A 24,573-nucleotide genomic window follows, 5' to 3' on the forward strand; every position below is an offset into this window, starting at 1 on the left:
GCAGCTGAGATTTAATGCTAAGTGAAAGAAAACTCCAGTTAGAGGGGAATGGAATGAAGTTACTAGGTGATAGGCTCAGGAGTAATCTAAGGAAATACTTTTTTTACAGAAAGAGTGGTAGATGCATGGAATAGGCTCCTGGTAGAGGTGGTGGAGACAAAGACAGTGTCTGAATTCAAGAAAGCATGGAACAGGTACATGGGATCTGTTAGGGAGAGGAGGAGATAGAGGATGCTGCAGATGGGCAGACTGGATGGACCATTTGGTCTTTATCTGCCATCATGTTTCTATATGGATGTATTTCAATTTTAGACATCCATATCCTGGCTTTATAAAACCTGGATTTAGACATCCATTTAAGATGAACGTATAAATGTCTAAAACGCAAATAGAATATCCAACATAAGGGTCAATGTGTGCTCTCAGGCATTAACTTTAAAGATAGATGGATGGATAGATAGACATACACTTGGGCCCTCTTCTACAAAGGTGCGCTAAGCATTTTAGCGTGGATTTAGCGTGCACTAAATCAATGCATGCGCTAACCGCTAACGCGTCCATAGGATAACATGCGCATGTTAGCGTTTATAAAGTTTAGCGCACTTTTGTAAAAGAGGGGATTAGAGTACCTGATTACTATTAATGGTAAATATACCTGATTACTATTCATTTATTAATATACCACTTCAGATATAAGTGGTATATTAAAAAATATAAATAAATAAATAAAATATGTATTTCAGAAACAGTGTGTCTCTCTACCTTTTGAAATGATTTAATATAATTTATTTTACATTATTAACCCCTTCCCTCCCTTTTATAAAACCACGGAAGCAATCTTTTTGTGCAGGCTGGCATGCTGAATGCTCTGCGCTGCTCCCAACACTCATAGGAACTCTGACCTGCTCTAAAATCTGCTTGCACAGTTTTGTAAAAGGGGGGAGGAGGGGGGGTGAATGATCTTGATTGACAACCCTTGAGCAAAACTAAAACATTACCTTTATAATGGGACTCTCCTATTTTTTATAGAACTGCGGAATGCCACATCAGACATCCTATTCATTAAGAATTACTATGTACCACTATTTACAAAGTTTACCTGCCACAACTGCACATTGCAAAACTTTTTGTGTGTTCGTGTGAAAGATAGAAAAGTCGCACATTGTTATTTTTTACCCAAGCACTACAGCATCTTCTAGTCACATCTGTGTCAGGGAAAACAATTTGGATTGTACCCCAGGGATGAGGCAGACACAGCTGATCCCACAGACACTTGCTACCGATCTCACCATGCAATGGAATTGGTAAACCAGTCTCATTTAATGTCAACCAAGGAAGGCTAGGTTGGAGTGTTTGTTTTTTGTTATGCTTGACGCAATTTGAAAAAGTCAAAGTGCTCCTTCCCTGATGTTTGCAAAAGTCAAAAGTGGAATATTTCTGTGGGGAGTAAGGGGAAGATCATATCCAGCATTAACAAATTCTGTTTACTTATCTGACAATATGCTTTAGTAGCACGGCTAGGAAAATGGAAAGTTAGAGTGAGCATGACATTGAACTGCCCTTAAAGACAGAACAAAACAAAAACCACTTAAAACTATTTTCTTGTACTCATCAAATCATAAAACATTTTGAGGGACGGAAGCAAATAAAAAGGCTGCTATACCATAACAAGCTGCAGCTAATTCTAAGCACAGCTGGGCTAAGAGTACACAATCTTCACACCATGGTGCAAGAATAGATTGAGTCTCTGTTTACTGAAGCACAAATGTCAAGTTTCAAATTAGGAAGGCGATGTACTAAAGAGAACAAAACTTTTTTGCAGTATCCCTAATTTATCACACACTATTTCTCTATCAGGTTTGCCAGGCAGACGAAGATAAAACAGAAATTATGACACTGTTCACACAATAAAACAAAAAGTAAAAATTGTAAAGATCAGAACATTCTTACTAGATTTTATACTAAATCTTTTATCATAAGTGACAAATTAAAACATTATAATAAAAAAGAATAGCAACTATGGCCAACAGTGCCACTAATATAATCATATGTCATTCTCTCATATACACACAGGAAAGATCTGAAGTTCAGAGCTCACAATTTTCTCAATAAAATATGAAAATGTATAGGCTATTGGCAAAAGGGTACCTAAGTGCTGTTACATAATAGTATGCAAAAGTGACATATCCCCAAATTCTGTATAGGTCACTTAAAGCTGAGTGTGTAATTTTGGGCAAGGGTTATAGATCTCTGTGCAGATTAATTAGGTGATAACCATCAATTATTGGAATTGACAGGCACTTATTCGGCAGTTATTTGAAGTTAAATCGAAACATACCCCCTCTTCTACGAAACCGCGCTAGCAGTTTCTAGTGCGGAGAGCTGCGCTGAATGGCCTGCGCTGCTCCCGACCCTCATTGGAACTCTCTGAGCAAAAAACACTACCATGGTTTCATAGGAGAGGGGGATAATGGCAGATAAAGAAAGCCCAAATGGCCCATCCATTCTGACCATCTGCAGTATCCACCATCTCCTTCTCTCCCTAAGAGATCACATGCGCCTGTCTCACACCTTCTTGAACTCAGTCTTTGGCCCAGATTCACTAACGATAGCGACTCAATTGTTGTTGGCCAATTCTCTGGCCGATTTTCAAACAGTGATTGATTCACTATCAAGTTTGCATGCAAATCATTTGCATGCAAACTCACTGACTCAATCACTCAGTGAGTGATTTGAGTCGGTACAGAACTCTGACAGTAGTGGAAAGCAGCCTCCTGTCACTGCTGTCAGGGTTCTGCCGTTGTTTTTTTTCCAATTTTCTTTAATGGCACAGATATTTTGTGTCTATAACACACGCAAAATATCTGCCCAATTAAAAAAAAAGAAAAAAGCCCCCCTCCCCTTGACAAATTGCCCTCCCCCCAAACCCCAAAAAAGTCAGGAGGGATGCCCACTCCCTCCTGTCACCAGATGCTTCCCCCAACGCTCCCCCCAGGCTCAAATATGGCAGGAGGGATGGCCACTCCCTCCTGCCTTAGGGCCCCCTACCTTCAGGTCAGTCGTCCTCACTCCCATCGCACTCCCATCGGCCCCACACCCCCGTACCTATAAGATGGGAGCAGGAATGGTGCCCCGTCAAACCCTTCATCTCCTCCGGCCTGCTCATGCTGCAATGTGGGCCTTATGCTCCTCCCTAAGGAAGTTTCTGATTGGCTCAGTTGCCTCAGGCCCCTCCCAAGGGAGGAGCCTTAGGCATCTGAGCCAATCAAGGCTGAATCGGGTTGCCAGAGCAAAGGAGAAGAAGGCAGCGTGCTCTGGTAGCCTGACTGAGAGAGGGAGAGTCGGAGACACAGAGTTCTACACAGGGGAAGGAGGCAGGAAGAAGAACAGGACTCGGGGAAGCGGCGAGAGTACGCTCCGCCCACCCCCACCGCGTCAGAGGCAGCGTCGGACTCCCCCTTGAAAGGGGGCAGAGCCAACGGCGCGCAGCTGTTCAGCGCGTGGCGAAGGCGGGCGGCAAAGGCGCTCGCCTTAGCGAGAGCGCCTTTGCGAAGGGCCTTTGAGAAGGGACAAGGCAACGGAGTAAGACATAAAGGTAAAGAAGCGACAAGTACAGAAGGAAAACACAGAAGGTAAGAAAGAGACAGACACAAAGGGCCAAGCCGTTCACACAAGTATAACAAGCAGGCAGAGGGAGAGAGGACACCAGCGGCTGGTAGAGAGAGTGAGAGAGAGACACCAGCACAGAGCACCAACACAGAGAGAGAAGAGACAGAGAGGACACCACCCACAGGCAGTGAGCGAGAGGACACCAGAGCAAGTTAGAGAAAGAAAGAGAGGGCACCAGCACAGAGAGAGAGTCAGGGAGGACACCAACAGAAGATAGGGAGAGAGAAAGGACACAAAGCGGACACAAGTCACAAGTAATCTCAACTGATATCTTAAAGAAGGAACAACAATGGAAGCAGAAGGAAACCAGAAGATGAGCTTTCCAGTGTTCTGCACAGACTGTCATATGTATGACTATCTCCCCTCGGGGAGACAGTCATATGTATGCGGTCGGTGTCAGGAACTGAAAAGCTTGAAGAAGGAGGTCAAGCGACTAGAGGACAAGATTCAGGAGCTAGAAGGATTTCACACCACAGAGAGACACATTGAGGAGGAAGTCAGGGAACTCGAGAGATTCATTGAAGAGGCATACAGGAAGAAGGTGGAAGAGAACGAACTTCAGATGAAAGAAGAAGCTACACGGATACCTACATGCAAGGGAGAGCAAGAAGAAGATTACCTCAAGGATGACACCCATTGAGGACTACCGCAAGAGGGGGAGAATTTGGCTAGTCGAGGCCCAAAAGAAGAAAGAGTGAAGCACATTGAGGACATTGACCTGAGACCGAAGAGAAAATTGAAGAAAGGAAAGTCAGCGATCCTAGTGGGAGACTCGATCCTTAGGCATGTGGACAGCCACATAGCAGGAGGGAGAGAGGACCGACTGGTGACCTGCCTTCCGGGAGCAAGAACCAAGGACATCGTGGACAAAATTGGAATGATCCTGGAAGGGGTGGAGACTAAAGAGACCGCTGTAGTGATCCACATCGGGACGAACGATGTCAGCAGGAGAGACTTCAAAAAAAGCACACTGTTAGAACAATTCAGGATTCTGGGAAGGAAGCTGAAGATGAGGGCCCAGAAGATAGTGTTCTCAGAGATCCTACCAGTACCGAGGGCAGATGTGAAAAGGCAGGAGGAACTACAATCAATAAATACGTGGATGAGGAGATGGTGTGAGGAAGAAGGATTCCACTTCGTGACGAAATGGACGGCGTTCTGGGGAAAGAGCAAGCTCTACAGGAAAGATGGACTGCACCTGAGCGCAGCAGGAACTAGACTCCTAGCAAACAACGTCAAGAGAGGAATAGAACAGGCTTTAAACTAAGAAGAAAGGGAAAGCCGACAGTTGACAAAGGGTCGACGTTTTGGAAGACGGTATCTTGTGAAGATACCGAGGGGAAAAATGGCTGGGAAGAAACAAGGGACAAACTGCAGGAGTCGACTAACCCAGAAGAAGTGGTTACAATGTCTGCAGCAAAAGAGAAGAAAATATGGACCAAAGCACAGGGAAAGGAAAGGAGGACAACAAAATACCAGGATCTAAAGTGCATATATGCTAATGCAAGGAGCCTAAGAAACAAAATGGGGGAACTAGAAGCCTTGGCCAACGCAGAAGACATCGACATCATTGGAATCTCTGAAACATGGTGGAATGAGGAAAGCAAATGGGATACAGCACTACTGGGATACAAGCTCTATCGCCAGGAAAGAACAGGACAAAAAGGAGGTGGAATAGCCCTATACATAAAAGAAGGCATACAATCCACACAAATGGACCAAGCATAACACAGTTACCAACAGGTCTACAGCAGTCAGGTTTGGTTTTTTTTTTTCAATTCTTTATTCATTTTTTCATCTTACACCAAGTGTACAATAATACATCAATTGAATCATAAACATCACTTGAAATTCTTTTCTATTATCTTCTTAAATACATAAATTAAGCCCCTCCCCTCCCTCCCTTTCCACAACCATTGTAAATCAAGCATATCATACATGTATTATATTCAAAAATATTGATTAAAACCAATAATATAACTATATATCCCCTCTTTCATAATATTATAATTATACTTTTAGTGTAAAAAGGTGTCTAATCATTACAATATGTTATCAATGGCTCCCAAATCTTTTTAAAATTATTATAATTCCCTTTTTGTATGGCAATTGTTCTTTCCATTTTGTATATATGGCACAATGAATTCCACCAGAAGGTGAAATTAAGTCTGGTATAATTTTTCCAGTTTCTGGTGATATGTTGAATGGCAACTCCTGTCATTATTAATAAAAGTTTGTTATTGCTTAATGAAATTTGACTTTTTATTCTCATAGACGTCCCAAATAGAATTGTATCATATGATAGAGCTACATGGTTTTCTAATAAGCAATTAATTTGAGACCAAATTGATTTCCAAAAGGCCATAATACAGGGACAAAAATATATTGAATGATCTAGAGTCCCTGCTTCCAGATTACAGTGCCAGCATCTATTAGACTTAGAGCTATCCAACTTTTGTAATCTAACTTGTGTCCAAAATGCTCTATGTAACAAAAAGAACCAAGATTGTCTCATAGATGCAGACACTGTGCATCTCATTCTCCAAGACCAAATTCGTGGCCATTGAGATGCAAAAATTTGATGCTTAATCTCAATGCTCCAAGTGTCTTTAAGACCTATCTTTGGTTTTTTATTCATAAATCCGGATATCAATTTATACCATTGTGCGGCCTGATGTCCCAAAAAATCCGCCTGGAAGCATAAGAATTCCAGACTATATTGACTGTTAAGATTTTTGCTTCAGTTGCAACCATTTAAAACTTTGTGATTTGTTTAGACCATATTTATGCTGCAACTGTGAAAAATCAAGCAGTTTACCATTTGAAATAACATCATTTAAAGTTTGTATACTTGCAATAATCCAATGCTTCCATACAATTTTAAAACCGCCAATTTGAATCTTGGAGTTTAGCCAAATAGACTGATTTGTGTATTGGGTTAGGTGTTAAATTGCTGACATAACGTAATGTTTTCCATGTATCCATCAATATTCTATTCTCTTTATATATTCTAGGCATTTTTATACTGAGAATATGAGATAGATGTAAAGGAAACACGAGTCGCCATTCCAAATATAGCCAATATGGGATGTTTTCCATGAGCTCTGGGAGGACCCAATACATACCCTGGCATAGAATATAGGCTTGATGATACCTATAAAAGTTTGGAAAATTTACCCCACCCTCCACAATTGATTTTTGTAAAGATACTAAGGCAATTCTAGGCATTTTACCTAGCCAAACAAATTTTGTAAGAATACTATTTGATTTTTTATAAAAGGAACCCTGAAAAAAGACTGGTATCATACTCATTTGATAACAAACCACAGGTAATATCATCATTTTAATAGTTTGGACTCTCCCCCACAAAGAAAGATGTAAAGGATTCCATTGCTCACACATTCCATTGCTCACACTTTTTTTAATAAAATTTTTTCATTCTCCTTAACTGTGTCTTCTAGTGTGTTTTTTATTTTAATACCTAAATATTTTAATCCATCTTCTTTCCATACAAATGAGAATGAATCAAATAATCCTTTAGTACAATGCACATTAAGAGGAAGAATTTCTGACTTGCTCCAATTTATCTTATATCCCGAAAACTTTCCAAATTTCTCTATCAATTCAAGTAAGCATGGAATGGTAATTTCTGGATTCCTCAAATAAAGCAATATATCATCTGCATAAACAGAGATTTTATATTCCCAATCTGCACGAGGAATACCCTGTATCCCCTTTGCCTGTTGAATGGCTAATAACAAGGGTTCTAAAACAATATCAAAAAGCAAAGGAGATAAGGGACAACCTTGCCTAACCCCCTCCGCAAATTAAAACGCTCTGATAAATTGCTATTAATGTATAATCTTGCACCAGGGGAGTTATACAACATCTGAATCATTTGTATGAATCCTGAACCTATACCAAATCATTCTACCAAACCAAACCTGATACATGAAAGTCCATTCAACTCGATCAAAGGCTTTCTCCGCATCCAAAGAGACTGAGAAAGCCGGATCATTCATGTTTTTTGTTAAATTTAGAGTATGAAAAGCCAATCTAGTATTGTTAGAAGAATGTCTCTTAGCAACAAATCCTGTTTGGTGCATATCAATAATAAAAGGGAGAGCCTTAGCCAATCGTAAAGCTAATATCTTAGCTAAAAGTTTTCCATCAACATTGATTAACGAGATAGGCCTATAGTTTGAAACCAAAGTGGGATCTTTGTTTGGCTTTGGCAAAACAATTGTTAATGATTCTGCCATAGTACCTGTAATGCAACCTTTAGTCACTTAAAACTGATATAAATTTAATAAATAGGGTAAAATAGTATTTTGAAATGTTTTATAAAACTGTAAAATCATCACCACCTGGAGCGGATCCAACTCTAAGAGACTTCAATGCTGCTTCTAATTCTTTTAGTGATATAGGCTCCTCTAAACTTCTTTTTATATGTTCAGGAGGAACCTTTGGTCCAATAATTAGATTCAAAAATTCTAAACCATCTTTTTCCCTAACAGCAGCCAGGTTTTAGTACCCGATGCAAAATAGCCAAGCAAATGCTAGTGAATCAATTGCTTGGATATTTTGCATGATGTTTTACAAATTTGCATGGCCAGATCGGAAAATGGGCAATCGAAGGGGAAAACACGCGGTGGGCTGTTTTGTGAAACGGGTCGGTTAGCAGCGATCGTCGCTAAACCTATAAAAACACAGCACAGGTTGATGGATTCTATTAGAAGCCACAAATCAACTACTAAGTATGCCCTGGCCTGTACTGAACTGATGTTCAAAGAGATACAGTTTATAGGAGTTACTGACAATTCAGTCCCTCTCTTTAGAGGGCTCCAAATGCCATTAGCTATAGTTTTCCTCTCCCTAAGAGCCACAAATTCTTTCCAAACCCAGTATTGACTCTGCCCCAAAAGTCCACGGTTGATTTTTATGGACAAATCAGGTTCCAAATACATCTGTCCTGTAGATGATATACAGTCCCAGATAATGGAATTGTGTGATCAAAAGGTGAGATACAGAGAAAACTCCTAAAGCAGGAGTCCTCAAACTCAAGGTCCCTCAGACTGTTGGGGGCTGGACTATAGTTTAAAAAAAAAACATGAACAAATTCCCATGCACACTGCACATATCTTATTTGTAGTGAAAACAGAACAAAACATGACAGAACAGTACAATATTTAAAATGAAGAACAATTTTAACCAACATGTCCTCGGCCCCAGCGCGTCACGTCACCGCAATCCCCGGGACAACGTTAATGACACTGGAGCAGCAAAAAACTAACAGATGGTCATGGAGGATCACAACAAAGCACTCTAAAGCACTTGCAGAAAGAAGTAGATGGCAACTACTGAGAAAAGCTATTGCAGAGTCAGAATGAAGTTTGGAATTCACAAAAAGAGCTGAATTCTAACAAGATGGCGGCCAGTTAGATCATCTTCTGTGCTGTCTCCCTTGTCCTGCTTTTGTTTTTGTTTTATTTTGCCTTTGTTGATTTTTCTTTTGAATTTCTTTTTTGTTGGTTTTTTTATTCTGTCTCTGCTGCTTTCGTTTGGGACTTCTAGTCTCGTTTGTATTTGCTTCTTTTGAGCTCACTTGCCGATTTCCAGTTTGACAGTTGCTCCAATCTAACAGCTGAGGGAGCCGATGCCTGCTGCTTGAATGGTTCTATGGTGACGGTTAAGAGTTGCAGGATTGGGTCCTGATTCTTTTCATGGTGGATGGGAGAGGTCTGGCTTTCGGCTCCTTGTGTTTATGTCCAGCCACAAGCGGAGAGGAGTATGGGAGCACTACTTCGCCTTCTCCCGAGCCAGCGTAAGACCAGCTCCGTTAAATTCAAGCTCCACCAACAGCGTGCTGAGGGCCGATGAAGGTGGGAGCCAGCCCACGCCGCAACGAAAGGACTCCATTGGACCGGCATGCAGGTCGGTCAAGCCCGCTCGGCCTCCTCCCCTTTACCAGCCGGGAGAGATTTTTTTCTTCATCGAGCACCAGCGGCGGGGACTGACCCATGCCGCCGGTGGAAGAGTCCATCGGTCCCACCTGAAGCCTATTGCTTTCATTATGCTGACCATGCAGCCGGCGGAGTTCACCGTCTGGGCCCGTTCTCCTACTGAACCTCTACGGGCACTCACAGCTACAAGCGGCAGCAAGTACACCTTGAGGCCGGCTCCTCCATGGAGCTTCTAGCGAATCTGGGCCTGTGAGCTGGCTCTGCTCCCCTTCGCCGAAACCAACTTCGCCAGCACAGACCAGATTACACAGCAATCTGTGCGGGCTGCTTGGGTCCCAAAACAAGCGCGCATGTTTCCTACTCATGGCATTTGAGGACACGCCGATGGAGTGGAAGATGGTGAATTGGAGCAGGCTCGTAGGCGATGCCATTGACAAAGGGACTGCCTCTGAGGGGTTCGCATCATGTGCGGCAGCGGTGGTGATTGCCTAGCCTGAGATATCGCCTGTTCTTGGAGGAATCTTGGGACCCCAGATGATAGCCATCGAAACTGGGGTTGATGGCGGTTGAACGTTTTTTTTCACTCTTTGGCTTATAAATATTATGATCATTTAACATCAGATCCTAATGATTTTTGGAATATATTTTATTTTTATTTCTCTTTATACTTATTTTTTTAATCTCTATTTTTATTTATTTTACTTATTATTTTAATTCTATCATTAACTTATTTATTCATTACTTGTTGGAATATTCACTTCTATCTCTATCTCTACCTCTGCCTTTATATTTTTATCTTTACTTTTCATAAATTGTTTCCTCAGGTACTTTAGCTAGATTGTGAGCCTTTGGGACAGTAAAGGAACTTCCAAGTACCTATCTTTATTCATTTTATTTATTGTATCTTTTAATGTATCATTTTTGTAAACCGCTTAGAACCTCACGGTATTAGCGGTATATAAGAATTAAATTAAATTAAATTAAATTAAACAGTATACCGAAGATTGGAACGTTCAATGAAGTACTACCAAGCCCCTGCAACAAAGTAATAATAATAATAATTTTATTCTTTTATACCGCCATAACAAAAGTTCTAGACGGTTTACACTAAAAAGAGCTGGACAATCAGCGAAATACAAAATAATACAGTAAAAAATACAAATATTTGTAAAATAGAATTTCAATAATAAAACTCACTAAGTAATAAACTTATCGAATAAAGTGGTCTTAATTAATTTCAGAAAACAGCAATAGGATAACATAGCTTGCTGAATACATTTACCTAACCAAGATTGTTGCCTACCAGCTTGAAATGCTAGGGCCCTATCTAAGAAGGTCTTATATCTACACCCATTAATTTTTGGATAAGTTTCTAGTTTCTCTTGATGGTCTATGCAACACAAAATGATGAAAAAGGTAAGCTGGAGACAATCCCGATATCAGCTTAAAGCAGATACAGGAAAATTTGAATAATACTCTTGCCTCCAAAGGCAGCCAATGAAGTAAACGATAATATGGACTAATATGGTCGTTCTTTTTTAAACCAAAAATCAGTCGAACAGCTGTATTCTGAATTATCCTTAATTTTCTTAGAATTTTTTTGGGTGCTCCTAAATAGATGATTTTACAATAGTCTAAAATAGATAAAACTAATGCCTGCACCAATAGTCTGAACGATAAAGGATCAAAATATTTTTTATGGTTCTTAATTTCCACAATGTAAAAAAGCATTTTTGTACCACTAAGTTCTTGTGTTCTGCTAGTGTTAAATGTTGGTCTAGTGTGACTCTCAGAATTTTGATAGATTTAATAATCGGGTAGTCATGACCATTACGATGAAGCAATGAGTTTGTTATTTTGTCGTTGGGACTAGCCAAGAAAAGTGGCCCAAATATCCAGCAACTCACTAATGCTAAAAGATTCCCGCCAGCCGTACCGAACTTCCAAGAAACCCTCTCAGCGGCAGCAGGGCTATGCACACCAGCCCATGCGCTCAGAGGATTGGTCACATGGCATGGAAGCGTGATGTCAGTGCTGTGTGTCTGGCCATCCTGCTCACGTGAGGGGGTTACTGGCAGCGTGCAGTGAGGAGCGGTGAGACTTGCAGAGCGTAATAGTGAGAAAGCCACAATGCAGTAGGTCAGCAATGGTTAGGAACATGAGCAGTAAACTCTCAAGCGGGGGCCGGGTAAATGACCGTGGAGGGCCGTATCGCAGGCTGTAGATTGAGGACCCCTGCCCTAAAGGATGAAGTTAATGCTGGTGAGGGGATGAGAGGTATTAAATAGGTTTGAAGTATTAGGGAGAGGTATGAGAGGAAGGAGATGGGTCTCTGGAATGGTTAGGTGACGGTAGAAATGTGGTTAAAAAGATGGTGAAGGAAAAGAAATAGGAGATGGGGTAGAGGGTAAGAGATAGAAGAATGGCCTGGAGACAAGAGAAGGAAAGAGAGACAGTCTCCTTTTCATCTCCCATCTGGGAAAGATGATAAATGGCATTTGGTTTAAGACTTTTACAGTATTACATGTGAATCAAGTGATTATTTTCAAAAAGGCACTTGGTTCATTGGTAAAATCTGAAAGGGGGTTCAATAATGTATAAATGTTCAGGATTCAACTTTAAAAAAAACCCAGCTTAAACTGAATAAAAAACATAAATAGATCACTGTTCATGACAAACAATTTACCCCCTCTTTTACTAACAGATTAGCGAGCGCTAAATGCTAACGCGACCATAGACTAACCTGCACGTGTTAGCGTTTAGCACATGTTAAATCGGTTAGCACACCTTAGTAAAAGAGGGCCTTGGTGAGAATGACAATTTCACAAAGTATCTTAAACATAAAAAAAAATAAAATAAAATGAACTCCAGAAAATCTCCTTTGTAAAACTGCATAGTCATTTTAATGGACAAACATTTGAGAACAGAGTTCAAGGAGTACAAATTCAAAGCTCTTGACTTTACAATCTGAAACATGACATACTTACTAACTTTACTTGCAATAACCGAGACATTGTACTGTGCTGTGCTTTCTCTGTCCAACAATTCATTGGTTGCAATGGTTCCTTCAGTTGCATCAATTGCAAAATATTTGCTGCCATCATTGTTCCAGTCAATCCAATACCTGCATATGAAATGTATCAGTAAGTCCAAAAGATGTTAGCTAATAGTCAAACCAACAATTTTTAACGATGCTGAGTCTCCTAAGTGAGTGCTGAGAATAAAGTCTATTTCAAAGCATGTGCTTAAGTATGTAGAAATACATTTTATTATATAAGGTCAATGATCAAACAATCTATATATGTGTAAACACCATACACAATTTTTACTCACAGAAGAGCACTTTTATATTAAAATTAACCCCCTCTTTTACAAAGGTGCGGTGACATGAGCGTAGCAAGGTTGGTAGAAGATGAGTCACGCAGCAGAGTTTTGCACAGATTGCAAGGGGGAGAGGCGACACTGAGGGATACCAGTTAGGAGTAGGTTGCGGTAATTTAAGCGTGAGATTACGAGAGCTTGGACAAGGTCCAGGTAGTGTGCTCAGAGAGGAAGGGGTGAACTTTGGTGATACAGGTCAACTCCTTGGTTGATAATGAAACAGTATATACCATCCTGTATGACAGCTTCAGATGTTATAGCCAGTTCTATTACAGCAGCAGACACGTGTCTAGAGTAGCCTAGTGGTCAGTGCAGTGGACTGCAGAGAAGTGGACCTATTGGGGTGGTATATGATTTGGTACAATAGGTTGTGAGTGAGTTTTGGAGGGCTCACCATACAATGTAAAGGAGTTATGGTGAGATCACTGGTATAGTAAGAGGTGTGTGTGGGGGGGTGTGGACCACCATGGGTGGCAAGTTGGTGGGGGTGCTGGCACCTCTCCTCCCCGCCCTGCCACACCATGCCACCCTCACGCCATACCTCCCCCACCCACACCGTACCTCCATATTATCTTTGCTAGCACGAGCAACTTCTGCCTGTTGCTCGTGCCAGCCTGGTTCTCTTCTCAATCACTTCTGGGTCACGGGGCCAGGAAGTGATGTCAGAGGGAAATCCAATGCTGGCGTGAGTAGATTGAGGTATGGGGGAAGGGAGAGCACAAGTGTGGAATGTGGGACAGGAAGAAGCGAGGGGGGGGGGACGGGGACGGAAGGAGTGGGGGTGCGGAGAGGAGGGCATGAGGAGGCACCACCACCCTGGGCGCCTCCTACCCTTACTATGTCACTGGGTGAGATGTATACCTGGAACTTTTTATGTAATGTTAAGTGCAGTGCTATGTAGGGTGCCCCATTGCTCTGCTGGGATGTCTGTGTGACTACTAAGAATGCTGGTAACCTCCTACATGCAAAATTGGATTTAGACTTCATATTGAAAATGCACCTCCACATCTTCCATTGCCTCAGGAACAAATGTAGGGCCCCTTTTACAAAGCCATGGTAACAATATACAAATGCACAAATAAATTTTTAAAAAATATAGAGAGATAAATTCATTCAACTGATATGTAAAATAACACAAAAACATGATTTAAAAGACATAGATCAACAAGGGTCATATTCTATATAGTATGTTCATGTTAGGTGCATATTCTATATAGTAGGTTCATATTAGGTGCAGATGCCTAGCAATGCCTAAGTTCCGGATCCGTGTCTAATTTTTTTTTTAACTGGCTTAATCGGCGTGGTAATTGATTGCGCCGGTTTTCAGCCAGTCAAAAATAAATAAATGAAACAATTTAAGTGTTTGGCACCAAATTCTTAGGATACCTAGGGACACCTAAGTGGAGGCGCCCTCCCACGCCTAAGGATACCTAATGATGCCTATCTGAAAAGTAAACATGGTTAGGGGTAGAGAAAAGGCATGGTTGCCTTAGGCATCATAGATAGGCTTTGGTAAATTAGGCCAGCTGGCCTAATAGAAGGGTGCCTACCTTTAGAACGCCTAGCGATGCTTAAGTCTGATTAGGTGCCACTCTGCGTGATTCTATAAATGACGCCTAGAAGTTGACTGACAACCCTATAGAGAATCTGGGCCTTTGCGTTTAGCAAGTTGACTGCAACTCTTGAAGAAGCAATTTGTGAAACGTTGAATGTTTGCTCCCGTCTTGATTAGAGCAGTTTCAAAAGATATTTTTAGTGGATAAGATGCTCTTCACCTTCGTGGACCATTTTTTGAAAATTTTCCACCTGCAATGGAAGTGAAAGTACGGGTAGTGTTCCACAATATGTGTGTGGTCTTACCTAATGTAGATTGTCAGAAGGCATCTCAGAGGCATGTTTAGTCAAGGAGAAGGAAAAGAACTTGCATATCAATAATCAAAGCAAAGCTATAGACTTAGGGCTCCTTTTCCAAAGGTGTGCTAAGCGTTTTAGCATGTGTTTAGCGTGCGCTGAATCAACGCGTGCACTAACCACTAATGCGTCCATAGGATAACATGCACACGTATTGCGCGGTGCACAGCATCAGGCAAGAGGAGTAGAAGCAGCAAGGGAGAAAAGCAGTTTTAGAAGCAAAAACGAGCAGAGGAGGGAGACAGAGGAGAGCAGGAGGCTAGGAGCAGGGCGAGAGTTAGCTCTGCCCACCCCCACCGCGTCGGAAGAGTCAGCACTCGACCCCCCCATAAAAGGGGGCGGAGCCAACGGCGAACGCGGTGCACAGCATCAGGCAAGAGGAGTAGAAGCAGCAAGGGAGAAAAGCAGTTTTAGAAGCAAAAACGAGCAGAGGAGGGAGACAGAGGAGAGCAGGAGGCTAGGTGCAGGGCGAGAGTTAGCTCCGCCCACCCCCACTGCGTCAGAAGAGTCAGCACCCGACCCCCCCCATAAAAGGGGGCGGAGTCAACGGTGAACACGATGCACAGCATCAGGCAAGAGGAGTAGAAGCAGCAAGGGAGAAAAGCGGTTTTAGAAGCAAAAACGAGCAGAGAAGGGAGACAGAGGAGAGCAGGAGGCTAGGGGCAGGGCGAGAGTTAGCTCTGCCCACCCCCACCGCGTCGGAAGAGTCAGCACCCGACCCCCCCCCATAAAAGGGGGCGGAGCCAACGGCGAACGCAATGCACAGCATCAGGCAAGAGGAGTAGAAGCAGCAAGGGAGAAAAGCAGTTTTAGAAGCAAAAACGAGCAGAGGAGGGAGACAGAGGAGAGCAGGAGGCTAGGGGCAGGGCGAGAGTTAGCTCCGCCCACCCCCCACCGCGTCGGAAGAGTCAGCACCCGACCCCCCCATAAAAGGGGGTGGAGCCAACGGCACACAGCCGTTAGGCGCGCGGCGAAGGCGCTCGCCTTAGCGAGAGCGCCTTTGCGAAGGGCCTCAAGAAGGGCCAAGTCACTACACCCAAGAGCACAGGGAGGACTGAAAGGTAAGGAAGCGGCAAGCAGCGCAGAAGGGACAAACACACACAAACAGCAGTAAGGTAAGGAAGAGAAAAGACAGCACACACAAGAAAGCAGCAAGGCAAGAAGCAGATACAGAAGGAACAACCACACACAAGCAAAAGTTAGGCAAGGTTGTGCAAAGGCACCAGGCACAGAAAGAACAAACACACAAACAAAAGTAAGGAAAGGTAGAACGTAGGCAGCCCACACAAAGGCAGAAGGCAGTAAGGCAAGAAGCAGGTGCAGAAGGAAGCAGGCACCGAAGGAACACGTAAACTTATCTGTTTTCTTAAAGTAGTAACCCCGATGGAAGCAGAAGGTAACCAGAAGATGAGCTTTCCAGTGTTCTGCGCGGACTGTCATATGTATGACTACCTCCCCTCGGGGAGACAGTCATACGTATGCAGTCGGTGTCAGGAGCTGAAAAGCTTGAGGAAAGAAGTCAAGCGACTTGAGGACAAGATACAGGAGCTAGAAGGACTTTACATCACGGAGGACCCTACCAGGGCATTTGAAGACTTCAGGAGTGAGAGACACATCGAGAAGGAAGTCAGGGAACTCGAGGAATTCATTGAGGAAGCATACAGGAGGAGGGTGGAAGAGAACGAACTCCAGATGAGAGATGAAGCAACGCCAACATGGAAGGGGGAGCAAGAAGCAGATGACCTCAAAGAAGACACCCACAGAAGAATACCACACGAGGGGGAAGAATTGGCTAGTCGATGCCCAGAAGAAGAGAGAGCGAAGCACACCGAGGACATTGACCTGAGACCGATAAGAAAATTGAAGAAGGGAAAGTCAGCGATCCTGGTGGGAGACTCGATATTGAGGCATGTGGACAGCCACATAGCAGGAGGAAGAGAGGATCGACTGGTGACCTGCCTCCCAGGAGCGAGAACCAAGGACATCGTGGACAAAATTGGGAAGGTCCTGGAAGGAGCGGAGACGGAAGAGACCGCAGTAATGATCCACATCGGGACGAATGATGTCAGCAGGAGAGACTACAGAAGAAGCACGCTGATGGAACAGTTCAAGATTCTGGGAAGGAAGCTGAAGATGAGGACCCAGAAGATAGCATTCTTAGAGATCCTACCGGTACCAAGGGCAGATGTGAAAAGGCAGGAGGAACTACAATCAATAAATGTGTGGATGAGGAGATGGTGTGAGGAAGAAGGGTTCCACTTCGTGAGGAACTGGACAACGTTCTGGGGCAAGAGCAAGCTCTACAGGAAAGATGGACTGCACCTGAGCACGGCGGGAACAAGACTTCTAGCAAACAACGTCAAGAGAGGAATAGAACAGGCTTTAAACTAAGAGGAAGGGGAAAGCCGACAGTCGACCTAGCGTCGACGATTCGGAAGATGGTATCCCATGAAGATACTAAGGGGAAAAAAGGCTGGGAAGAAACAAGGGACAAATTACAGGAGTCAACTAACCCAGAAGTGGAGGTTAGAAAGATTGTAGCAAAAGAGAAGACACCAAAGACCGAAGCACAGGGAAAGGAAATGAGGAGGACGAAATGCCAGGATCTAAATTGCATATATGCTAATGCAAGGAGCCTAAGAAACAAAATGGAGGAACTAGAAGCCGTGGCCAATGCAGAGGACATAGACATCATTGGAATCTCTGAAACGTGGTGGAATGAGGAAAACAAATGGGATACAGCACTGCCGGGATACAAGCTCTATCGCCAGGACATGTCAGGACAGAAAGGAGGAGGAATAGCCCTATACGTAAAAGAAAGCATACAATCGACAAGAATGGACACAGCGGAGACGACCAACAAACTGGAATCGCTATGGGTTAAAATACCGGATAGGAAAGGGCATGAAATAAAGATGGGCCTATACTATCGTCCACCTGGGCAAACCAGAGATATTGATAAAGAAATGGATGCCGAGATGAAGCGAGAATGCAAAAGAAGTTACACGGTTGTTATGGGAGACTTCAACTACTCCGGGATAGACTGGAGTCTTGGAAGCTCAAGATGCGCTAGGGAGACAGAATTCCTGGAGGCTATACAATGATTGCTTCATGGAGCAGCTTATTAGAGAACCGACGAGAGGAAATGCCACTTTGGATCTAATCCTAAATGGGCTAATGGGACCTGCAAAGGAAGTGGAAGTAGTGGGACCGTTGGGAAACAGCGATCATAATATGATCAAGTTCAAAGTTGAAGTAGGAATACCGACTGGAAAGAGAACCATAGCGACAACTTTCAACTTCAGGAAAGGAAACTATGAAGCAATGAGGGAAATGGTAAGGAAGAAAATTAGGAACACTTCCAAGAAATGGCAAACGGTAGAACATGCCTGGTCTTTTTTCAAGGACACGGTGAGTGAGGCGCAAAATCTGTACATCCCCAGATTCAGAAAGGGGTGCAAAAAGAGTCGAACAAAAGACCCGGTATGGATGACTAAAATAGTGAAGGAAGCGATAGCCAATAAGAAAAATTCATTCAGGAAATGGAAGAAGGACAAAACTGAGGAGAACTGGAAAGAGCACAGGAAGTATCAAAAAGAATGTCACAGTGTGGTTCGAAAAGCCAAAAGAGAGTACGAAGAGAGGCTAGCCAGGGAGGCACAAAATTTCAAACCGTTCTTCAGATATGTTAAAGGGAAACAGCCAGCTAGGGAGGAGGTGGGACCGCTGGACGAAGGAGACAGGAAGGGAGCGGTGAAGGAGGAGAAAGAAGTCGCGGAAAGACTTAACATGTTCTTTTCGTCTGTATTTACAAACGAAGACACAACCAACATACCGGAACCTGAGCAAATCTTCAATGGAAATCAAGCAGAAAAATTAACATCCACGGAAGTGAGCCTTGATGATGTACACAGGCAGATAGAAAAACTTAAAACTGACAAATCCCCTGGTCCGGACGGAATCCATCCAAGGGTTTTGAAGGAATTAAAGGAGGAGATAGCTGAACTACTGCAGCAAATTTGCAACCTATCCTTGAAAACAGGCATGATCCCGGAGGATTGGAAGATAGCCAACGTCACGCCCATCTTTAAAAAGGGATCAAGAGGTGACCCGGGAAACTACAGACCGGTGAGTCTGACCTCGGTTCCGGGGAAAATGGCAGAAGCACTGATAAAAGAAAACATCGATGAACATTTGGATAGAAACGAACTTCTGAAAACAAGCCAACATGGTTTCTGCAGGGGGAGATCGTGCCTAACTAACTTATTGCACTTCTTCAAAGGAATTAACAAAAGGATGGACAGGGGAGACCCCATAGACATCATATACCTTGATTTCCAAAAAGCCTTTAACAAGGTGCCTCACGAACGTCTACTCCGGAAACTGAAGAATCATGGGGTGGATGGAGACGTACATAGATGGATCAGAAACTGGTTGGCAGGTAGGAAACAGAGGGTAGGGGTAAAGGGCCACTACTCGGACTGGATGAGGGTCACGAGTGGTGTTCCGCAGGGCTCGGTGCTCGGGCCGCTGCTATTTAATATATTCATAAATGATCTAGAAACAGGGACGAAGTGTGAGATAATAAAATTTGCGGATGATACAAAAATATTTAGTGGAGCTGGAACTAAAGAGGAATGCGAAGAATTGCAAAGGGACTTGAACAAACTGGGGGAATGGGCGGCGAGATGGCAGATGAAGTTCAACGTTGAGAAATGTAAAGTATTGCATGTGGGAAGCAGAAACCCAAGGTACAACTATACGATGGGAGGGATGTTATTGAATGAGAGTACCCAAGAAAGGGACTTGGGGATAATGGTGGACATGACAATGAAGCCGACGGCACAGTGTGTAGCGGCCGCTAAGAAAGCAAATAGAATGCTAGGTATAATCAAGAAGGGTATTACAACCAGGACAAAAGAAGTTATCCTGCCGTTGTATCGGGCGATGGTGCGCCCGCATCTGGAATACTGCGTCCAATATTGGTCGCTGTACCTTAAGAAGGATATGGCGCTACTCGAGAGGGTTCAGAAGAGAGCGACACGTCTGATAAAAGGGATGGAAAACCTTTCATACACTGAGAGATTGGAGAAACTGGGTCTCTTTTCCCTGGAGAAGAGGAGACTTAGAGGGGATATGTTAGAGACTTTTAAGATCATGAAGGGCATAGAGAGAGTAGAGAGGGACAGATTCTTCAAACTTTCTAAAAATAAAAGAACAAGAGGGCACTCGGAAAAGTTGAAAGGGGACAGATTCAAAACGAATGCTAGGAAGTTCTTCTTTACCCAACGAGTGGTGGACAACTGGAATGCGCTTCCAGAGGGCTTAATAGGGCAGAGTACAGTACTGGGGTTTAAGAAAGGACTGGACAATTTCCTGCTGGAAAAGGGGATAGAAGGGCATAAATAGAGGATTACTGCACAGGTCCTGGACCTGTTGGGCTGCCACGTGAGCGGACTTCTGGGCATGATGGACCTCAGGTCTGACCCAGGAGAGGCATTGCTTATGTTCTTATGTTCTTATAGCGCACCTTTGTAAAATTTTAATATTAATATATTTGTAATATTAATATAATTGTAAAATTTGTAAAATTTTAATATAAAAGTGCCCACCTTTTTAAGACAGCCTTCAACTCATAACCTTGCTCTCTTCTGCTCACCACCCTAGTCAGTAGTTTAACCATCCCTTTTAACTGTAACTCCGACTCTGGCATCCTGTTTGTCTGTCTTGTTTAGATTGTAAGCTCACTCGGGCAGGGACTGTCTTTTTTTGCGACTCTACACATTTCTGACTGCATCTGGTAGTGCTCTAGAAAGCATTACCGTATTTTCGCGGATATAACGCGCGCGTTATACGCGATTTTACCTACCGCGCATACCCCTCGCGCGTTATATGCCTGAGCGCGGTATACAAAAGTTTTTAAACATAGTTCCCACCCCGCCCGATGCCCGATTCACCCCCCCAGCAGGACCGCTCGCACCCCCACCCCGAACGACCGCTCGCACGCGCTCCCACCCGCACCCACGATCGGAGCAAGAGGGAGCCCAAGCCCTCTTGCCCGGCCGACTCCCCGACGTCCGATACATCCCCCCCCCGGCAGGACCACTCGCACCCCCACCCCGAAGGACCGCCGACTTCCCGACAATATCGGGCCAGAAGGGAGCCCAAATCCTCCTGGCCACGGCGACCCCCTAACCCCACCCCGCACTACATTACGGGCAGGAGGGATCCCAGGCCCTCCTGCCCTCGACGCAAACCCCCCTCCCCCCCCAACGACCGCCCCCCCCAAGAACCTCCGACCGCCCCCCCAGCCGACCCGCGACCCCCCTGGCCGACCCCCCCGACCCCCCCACCCCCCTTCCCCGTACCTTTGGTAGTTGGCCGGACAGACGGGAGCCAAACCCGCCTGTCCGGCAGGCAGCCAACGAAGGAATGAGGCCGGATTGGCCCATCCGTCCTAAAGCTCCGCCTACTGGTGGGGCCTAAGGCGCGTGGGCCAATCAGAATAGGCCCTGGAGCCTTAGGTCCCACCTGGGGGCGCGGCCTGAGGCACATGGTCGGGTTGGGCCCATGTGCCTCAGGCCGCGCCTCCAGGTGAGACCTAAGGCTCCAGGGCCTATTCTGATTGGCCCACGCGCCTTAGGCCCCACCAGTAGGCGGAGCTTTAGGACGGATGGGCCAATCCGGCCTCATTCCTTCGTTGGCTGCCTGCCGGACAGGCGGGTTTGGCTCCCGTCTGTCCGGCCAACTACCAAAGGTACGGGGAAGGGGGGTGGGGGGGTCGTGAGGGTCGGCCAGGGGGGGCGCGGGTCGGCTGGGGGGGCGGTCGGAGGTTCTTGGGGGGGGCGGTCGTTGAGGGGGAGGGGGGTTTGCGTCGAGGGCAGGAGGGCCTGGGATCCCTCCTGCCCGTAATGTAGTGCGGGGTGGGGTTAGGGGGTCGCCGTGGCCAGGAGGGTTTGGGCTCCCTTCTGGCCCAACTATACAAAGGTACGGGAAAGGCGGGTGGGGGTGTCGTGGGGGTCGGCCAGGGGGGTCGCGGGTCGGCTGGGGGACGGGCGGAGGTTCTTGGGGGGGGGCGGTCGTTGGGGGGAGGGGGGTTGCGTCGAGGGCAGGAGGGCCTGGGATCCCTCCTGCCCGTAATGTAGTGCGGGGTGGGGTTAGGGGGTCGCCGTGGCCAGGAGGGTTTGGGCTCCCTCCTGGCCCGATATTGTTGGGGAGTCGGCGGTCCTTCGGGGTGGGGGTGCGAGTGGTCCTGCTGGGGGGGGGATGTATCGGACGTCGGGAGGAGGCATCAGGCTTTCAGGATGGGGACAGACCTTCAAGGGGGGACAGGACTTCAAGGGGGGACAGTGCACGGAAAGTCAGGGGGGGTGAACGGAGAGTCGGGACAGCGCACAGAAAGTCAGGGCAGTGCACGGAAGTCAGGGGGGGTGAACGGAGAGTCGGGACAGCGCACGGAAAGTCAGGGCGGGCGAAAGGAGCGTCGGGCATCATGCGCGGTATACCCGTGAGCGCGGTATACAAAAGTTTTTGTACATATCATCGTGATTTCTGCGCGCTATACCCGTGTGCGCGTTTTACACGGGTGCGCGTTATATCCGCGAAAATACGGTAATAGCAGTAGTAGTAGTATGGTGTATTGTTTCTTTCTTATGGACTTTTTGCTTATTTTGCAGCTATTTAGAAGTTCTGTCTGAGGTTTCTGCTCTTTTGTTTTTTGGGAGTTTAATGTTAATTAGGTCATATATTATTTTTCCTATACACAGGCTACTGTAAAGAAAAAAAAATCATATCTAAATCTAAATCTTGATCTTATACTGTATACTGGATCATTCCCCTAAGGGACTCGAACCGGTTAACAAAAACATAATCATAAAGATCAATGATGAACAATAGAAAAGAATTGATAGATATCAAGATATAGTGAACAGCTAAGCATTTTATCAGTTATTTGTAAGGTATTTCTTAAACAAGTATGTTTTCAGGGTTTTTCTGAAACAAGTCAATGAGGCAAGAGTTCTAATGTCTGGAGAAAGGTCATTCCAGATCGTCACCATTGTAAAAGCTAAAGAATGTGAAAGTCTACCTAAAGTTTGAATCCCTTTAATAGAGGGGAGTAATAAATGTCTGTTTTCTCAGACCTTAAGTTCTGCTCTGGAATTGTAATGCCAACTAGATGAGGTCAATGTGCTGTTAACATCAGAATTCTCATTTGTTTTTGTCGCTATCACTTTTTTCCATCCTAACCGCTAATGGTCTTTCACACTTATATCTGCCAGAACAAAGAATATTGCTGCTCCAAGTCTCAGACTGTCACCTTCTCAGTTCTGTGATTACTGTTAAATGCACGATCACTAACCAAACACCACTTTGTACAGGAATGGCTCTGAGAAAAAGAAAGATTGGCATGAGCAGACTTTTCCTATTTTCCTACTCTAAAACTTTCTCTGGCTGATATTCAGAGTTATTTAACTGGCCAGAAATGGTATTGACCAGTTAAGTAGCGCTTAATCAGTTAAAAAGTGAATATTCAGCTTGAAATAACCAGTTATCTCCACTGAATATTCATAGTTAGCAGCAAAATGTTAACTGGCTATATTGTGAAATACAGCATACTCTCAGTTAACCAGCACCAATGGGGATTGATAGATGCCGGATAAATGTAGTTTCTGGTTGCTTGAGAGTTATTATTAAAAATAGGCCTAACTAATACTATATGCTATACCAGGTGTGCCCACACTTTTTGGGCTTGCGAGCTACTTTTAAAATGACCAAGTCAAAATGATCTATCAACAATAAAATAAAAAAAAAAAACAAAGCACACTGTACGCAGAGAAAATGTTAATTATCATTCCTATTCCGAGGTTTTTTCAAAGAGGTCAAGGCAGATGACTTTATGCAATGTCACCTCAGTAACAACCATACAAAAATAGACAAATATACCCCCCTCCCATTTTACTAAGCCACAATAGCAGTTTTTAGTGCAGGAAGCTGCGCTGAATGCCTAGCGCTGCTCTCGACGCTCATAGGCTCCCTGCGCTAAAAAACGCTATTGCGGTTTAGTAAAAGGGGGCCATAGTGCAAAATATAGACAGCAAATATAAATTCAGACACATTTTGATCACTAAATTGAAAATAAAATCATTTTTCCTACCTTTGTTGTCTGGTGATTTCATGAGTCTCTGGTTGCACTTTCTTCTTCTGACTGTGCATCCAATCTTTCTTCCCTGCTTTCAGCCTGTATGCTTACTCTCCTCCAGACCTCATTCCCTCCCCCAACTTTTTCTTCCTCTCTCCCTGCCCTTTCTTTCTCCCTGCCTCCCTTTCTTTTTTTCTTTCTTCATGCCCCCTTTCTTTTTTTCTGTTTCCCTTCTTTCCTTCTGTCTCCCTGCCTGCCCCTTTCTTTCTTTCTTCATGCCCTCCCCCAAGCCACTGCCGCCGCCATTGGGGAACAGGCCCCCAAGCTGCCGCCACCATTGGGTATCAGGCCCCAAAGTCGCCGCCGCCCCAAGCTCTCCCTGTGTCGGGCTGACCAGCATTCCTCTCCCTGATGTCAATTCTGCCGTCGGAGAGGAAGTTCCGGCCCAACCAGGCAGCGATTGGCTGGCCCAAACTTCCTCACCAACGGCAGAATTGACGTCGGGGAGAG

The 24,573-nt window shown here is 44.5% G+C and overlaps 1 protein-coding gene across 5 annotated transcripts in view; it reads right to left on the reverse strand.

Annotated features, from left to right (window-relative positions):
* Positions 1-24,573, reverse strand: part of CDH12 (cadherin 12) — a 799,528-nt gene that overhangs the window by 40,345 nt on the left and 734,610 nt on the right. For all 5 annotated transcript variants that reach the window (XM_033935287.1, XM_033935284.1, XM_033935288.1 and 2 more), the window contains one exon: positions 12,620-12,756. In XM_033935287.1, the coding sequence (XP_033791178.1) occupies positions 12,620-12,756 (137 nt within the window). The remainder of the gene's footprint in view (positions 1-12,619; positions 12,757-24,573) is intronic.

The sequence above is a fragment of the Geotrypetes seraphini genome, chromosome 2 (genome assembly GCF_902459505.1).
Source record: "Geotrypetes seraphini chromosome 2, aGeoSer1.1, whole genome shotgun sequence".
Classification (NCBI taxonomy): domain Eukaryota; kingdom Metazoa; phylum Chordata; class Amphibia; order Gymnophiona; family Dermophiidae; genus Geotrypetes; species Geotrypetes seraphini.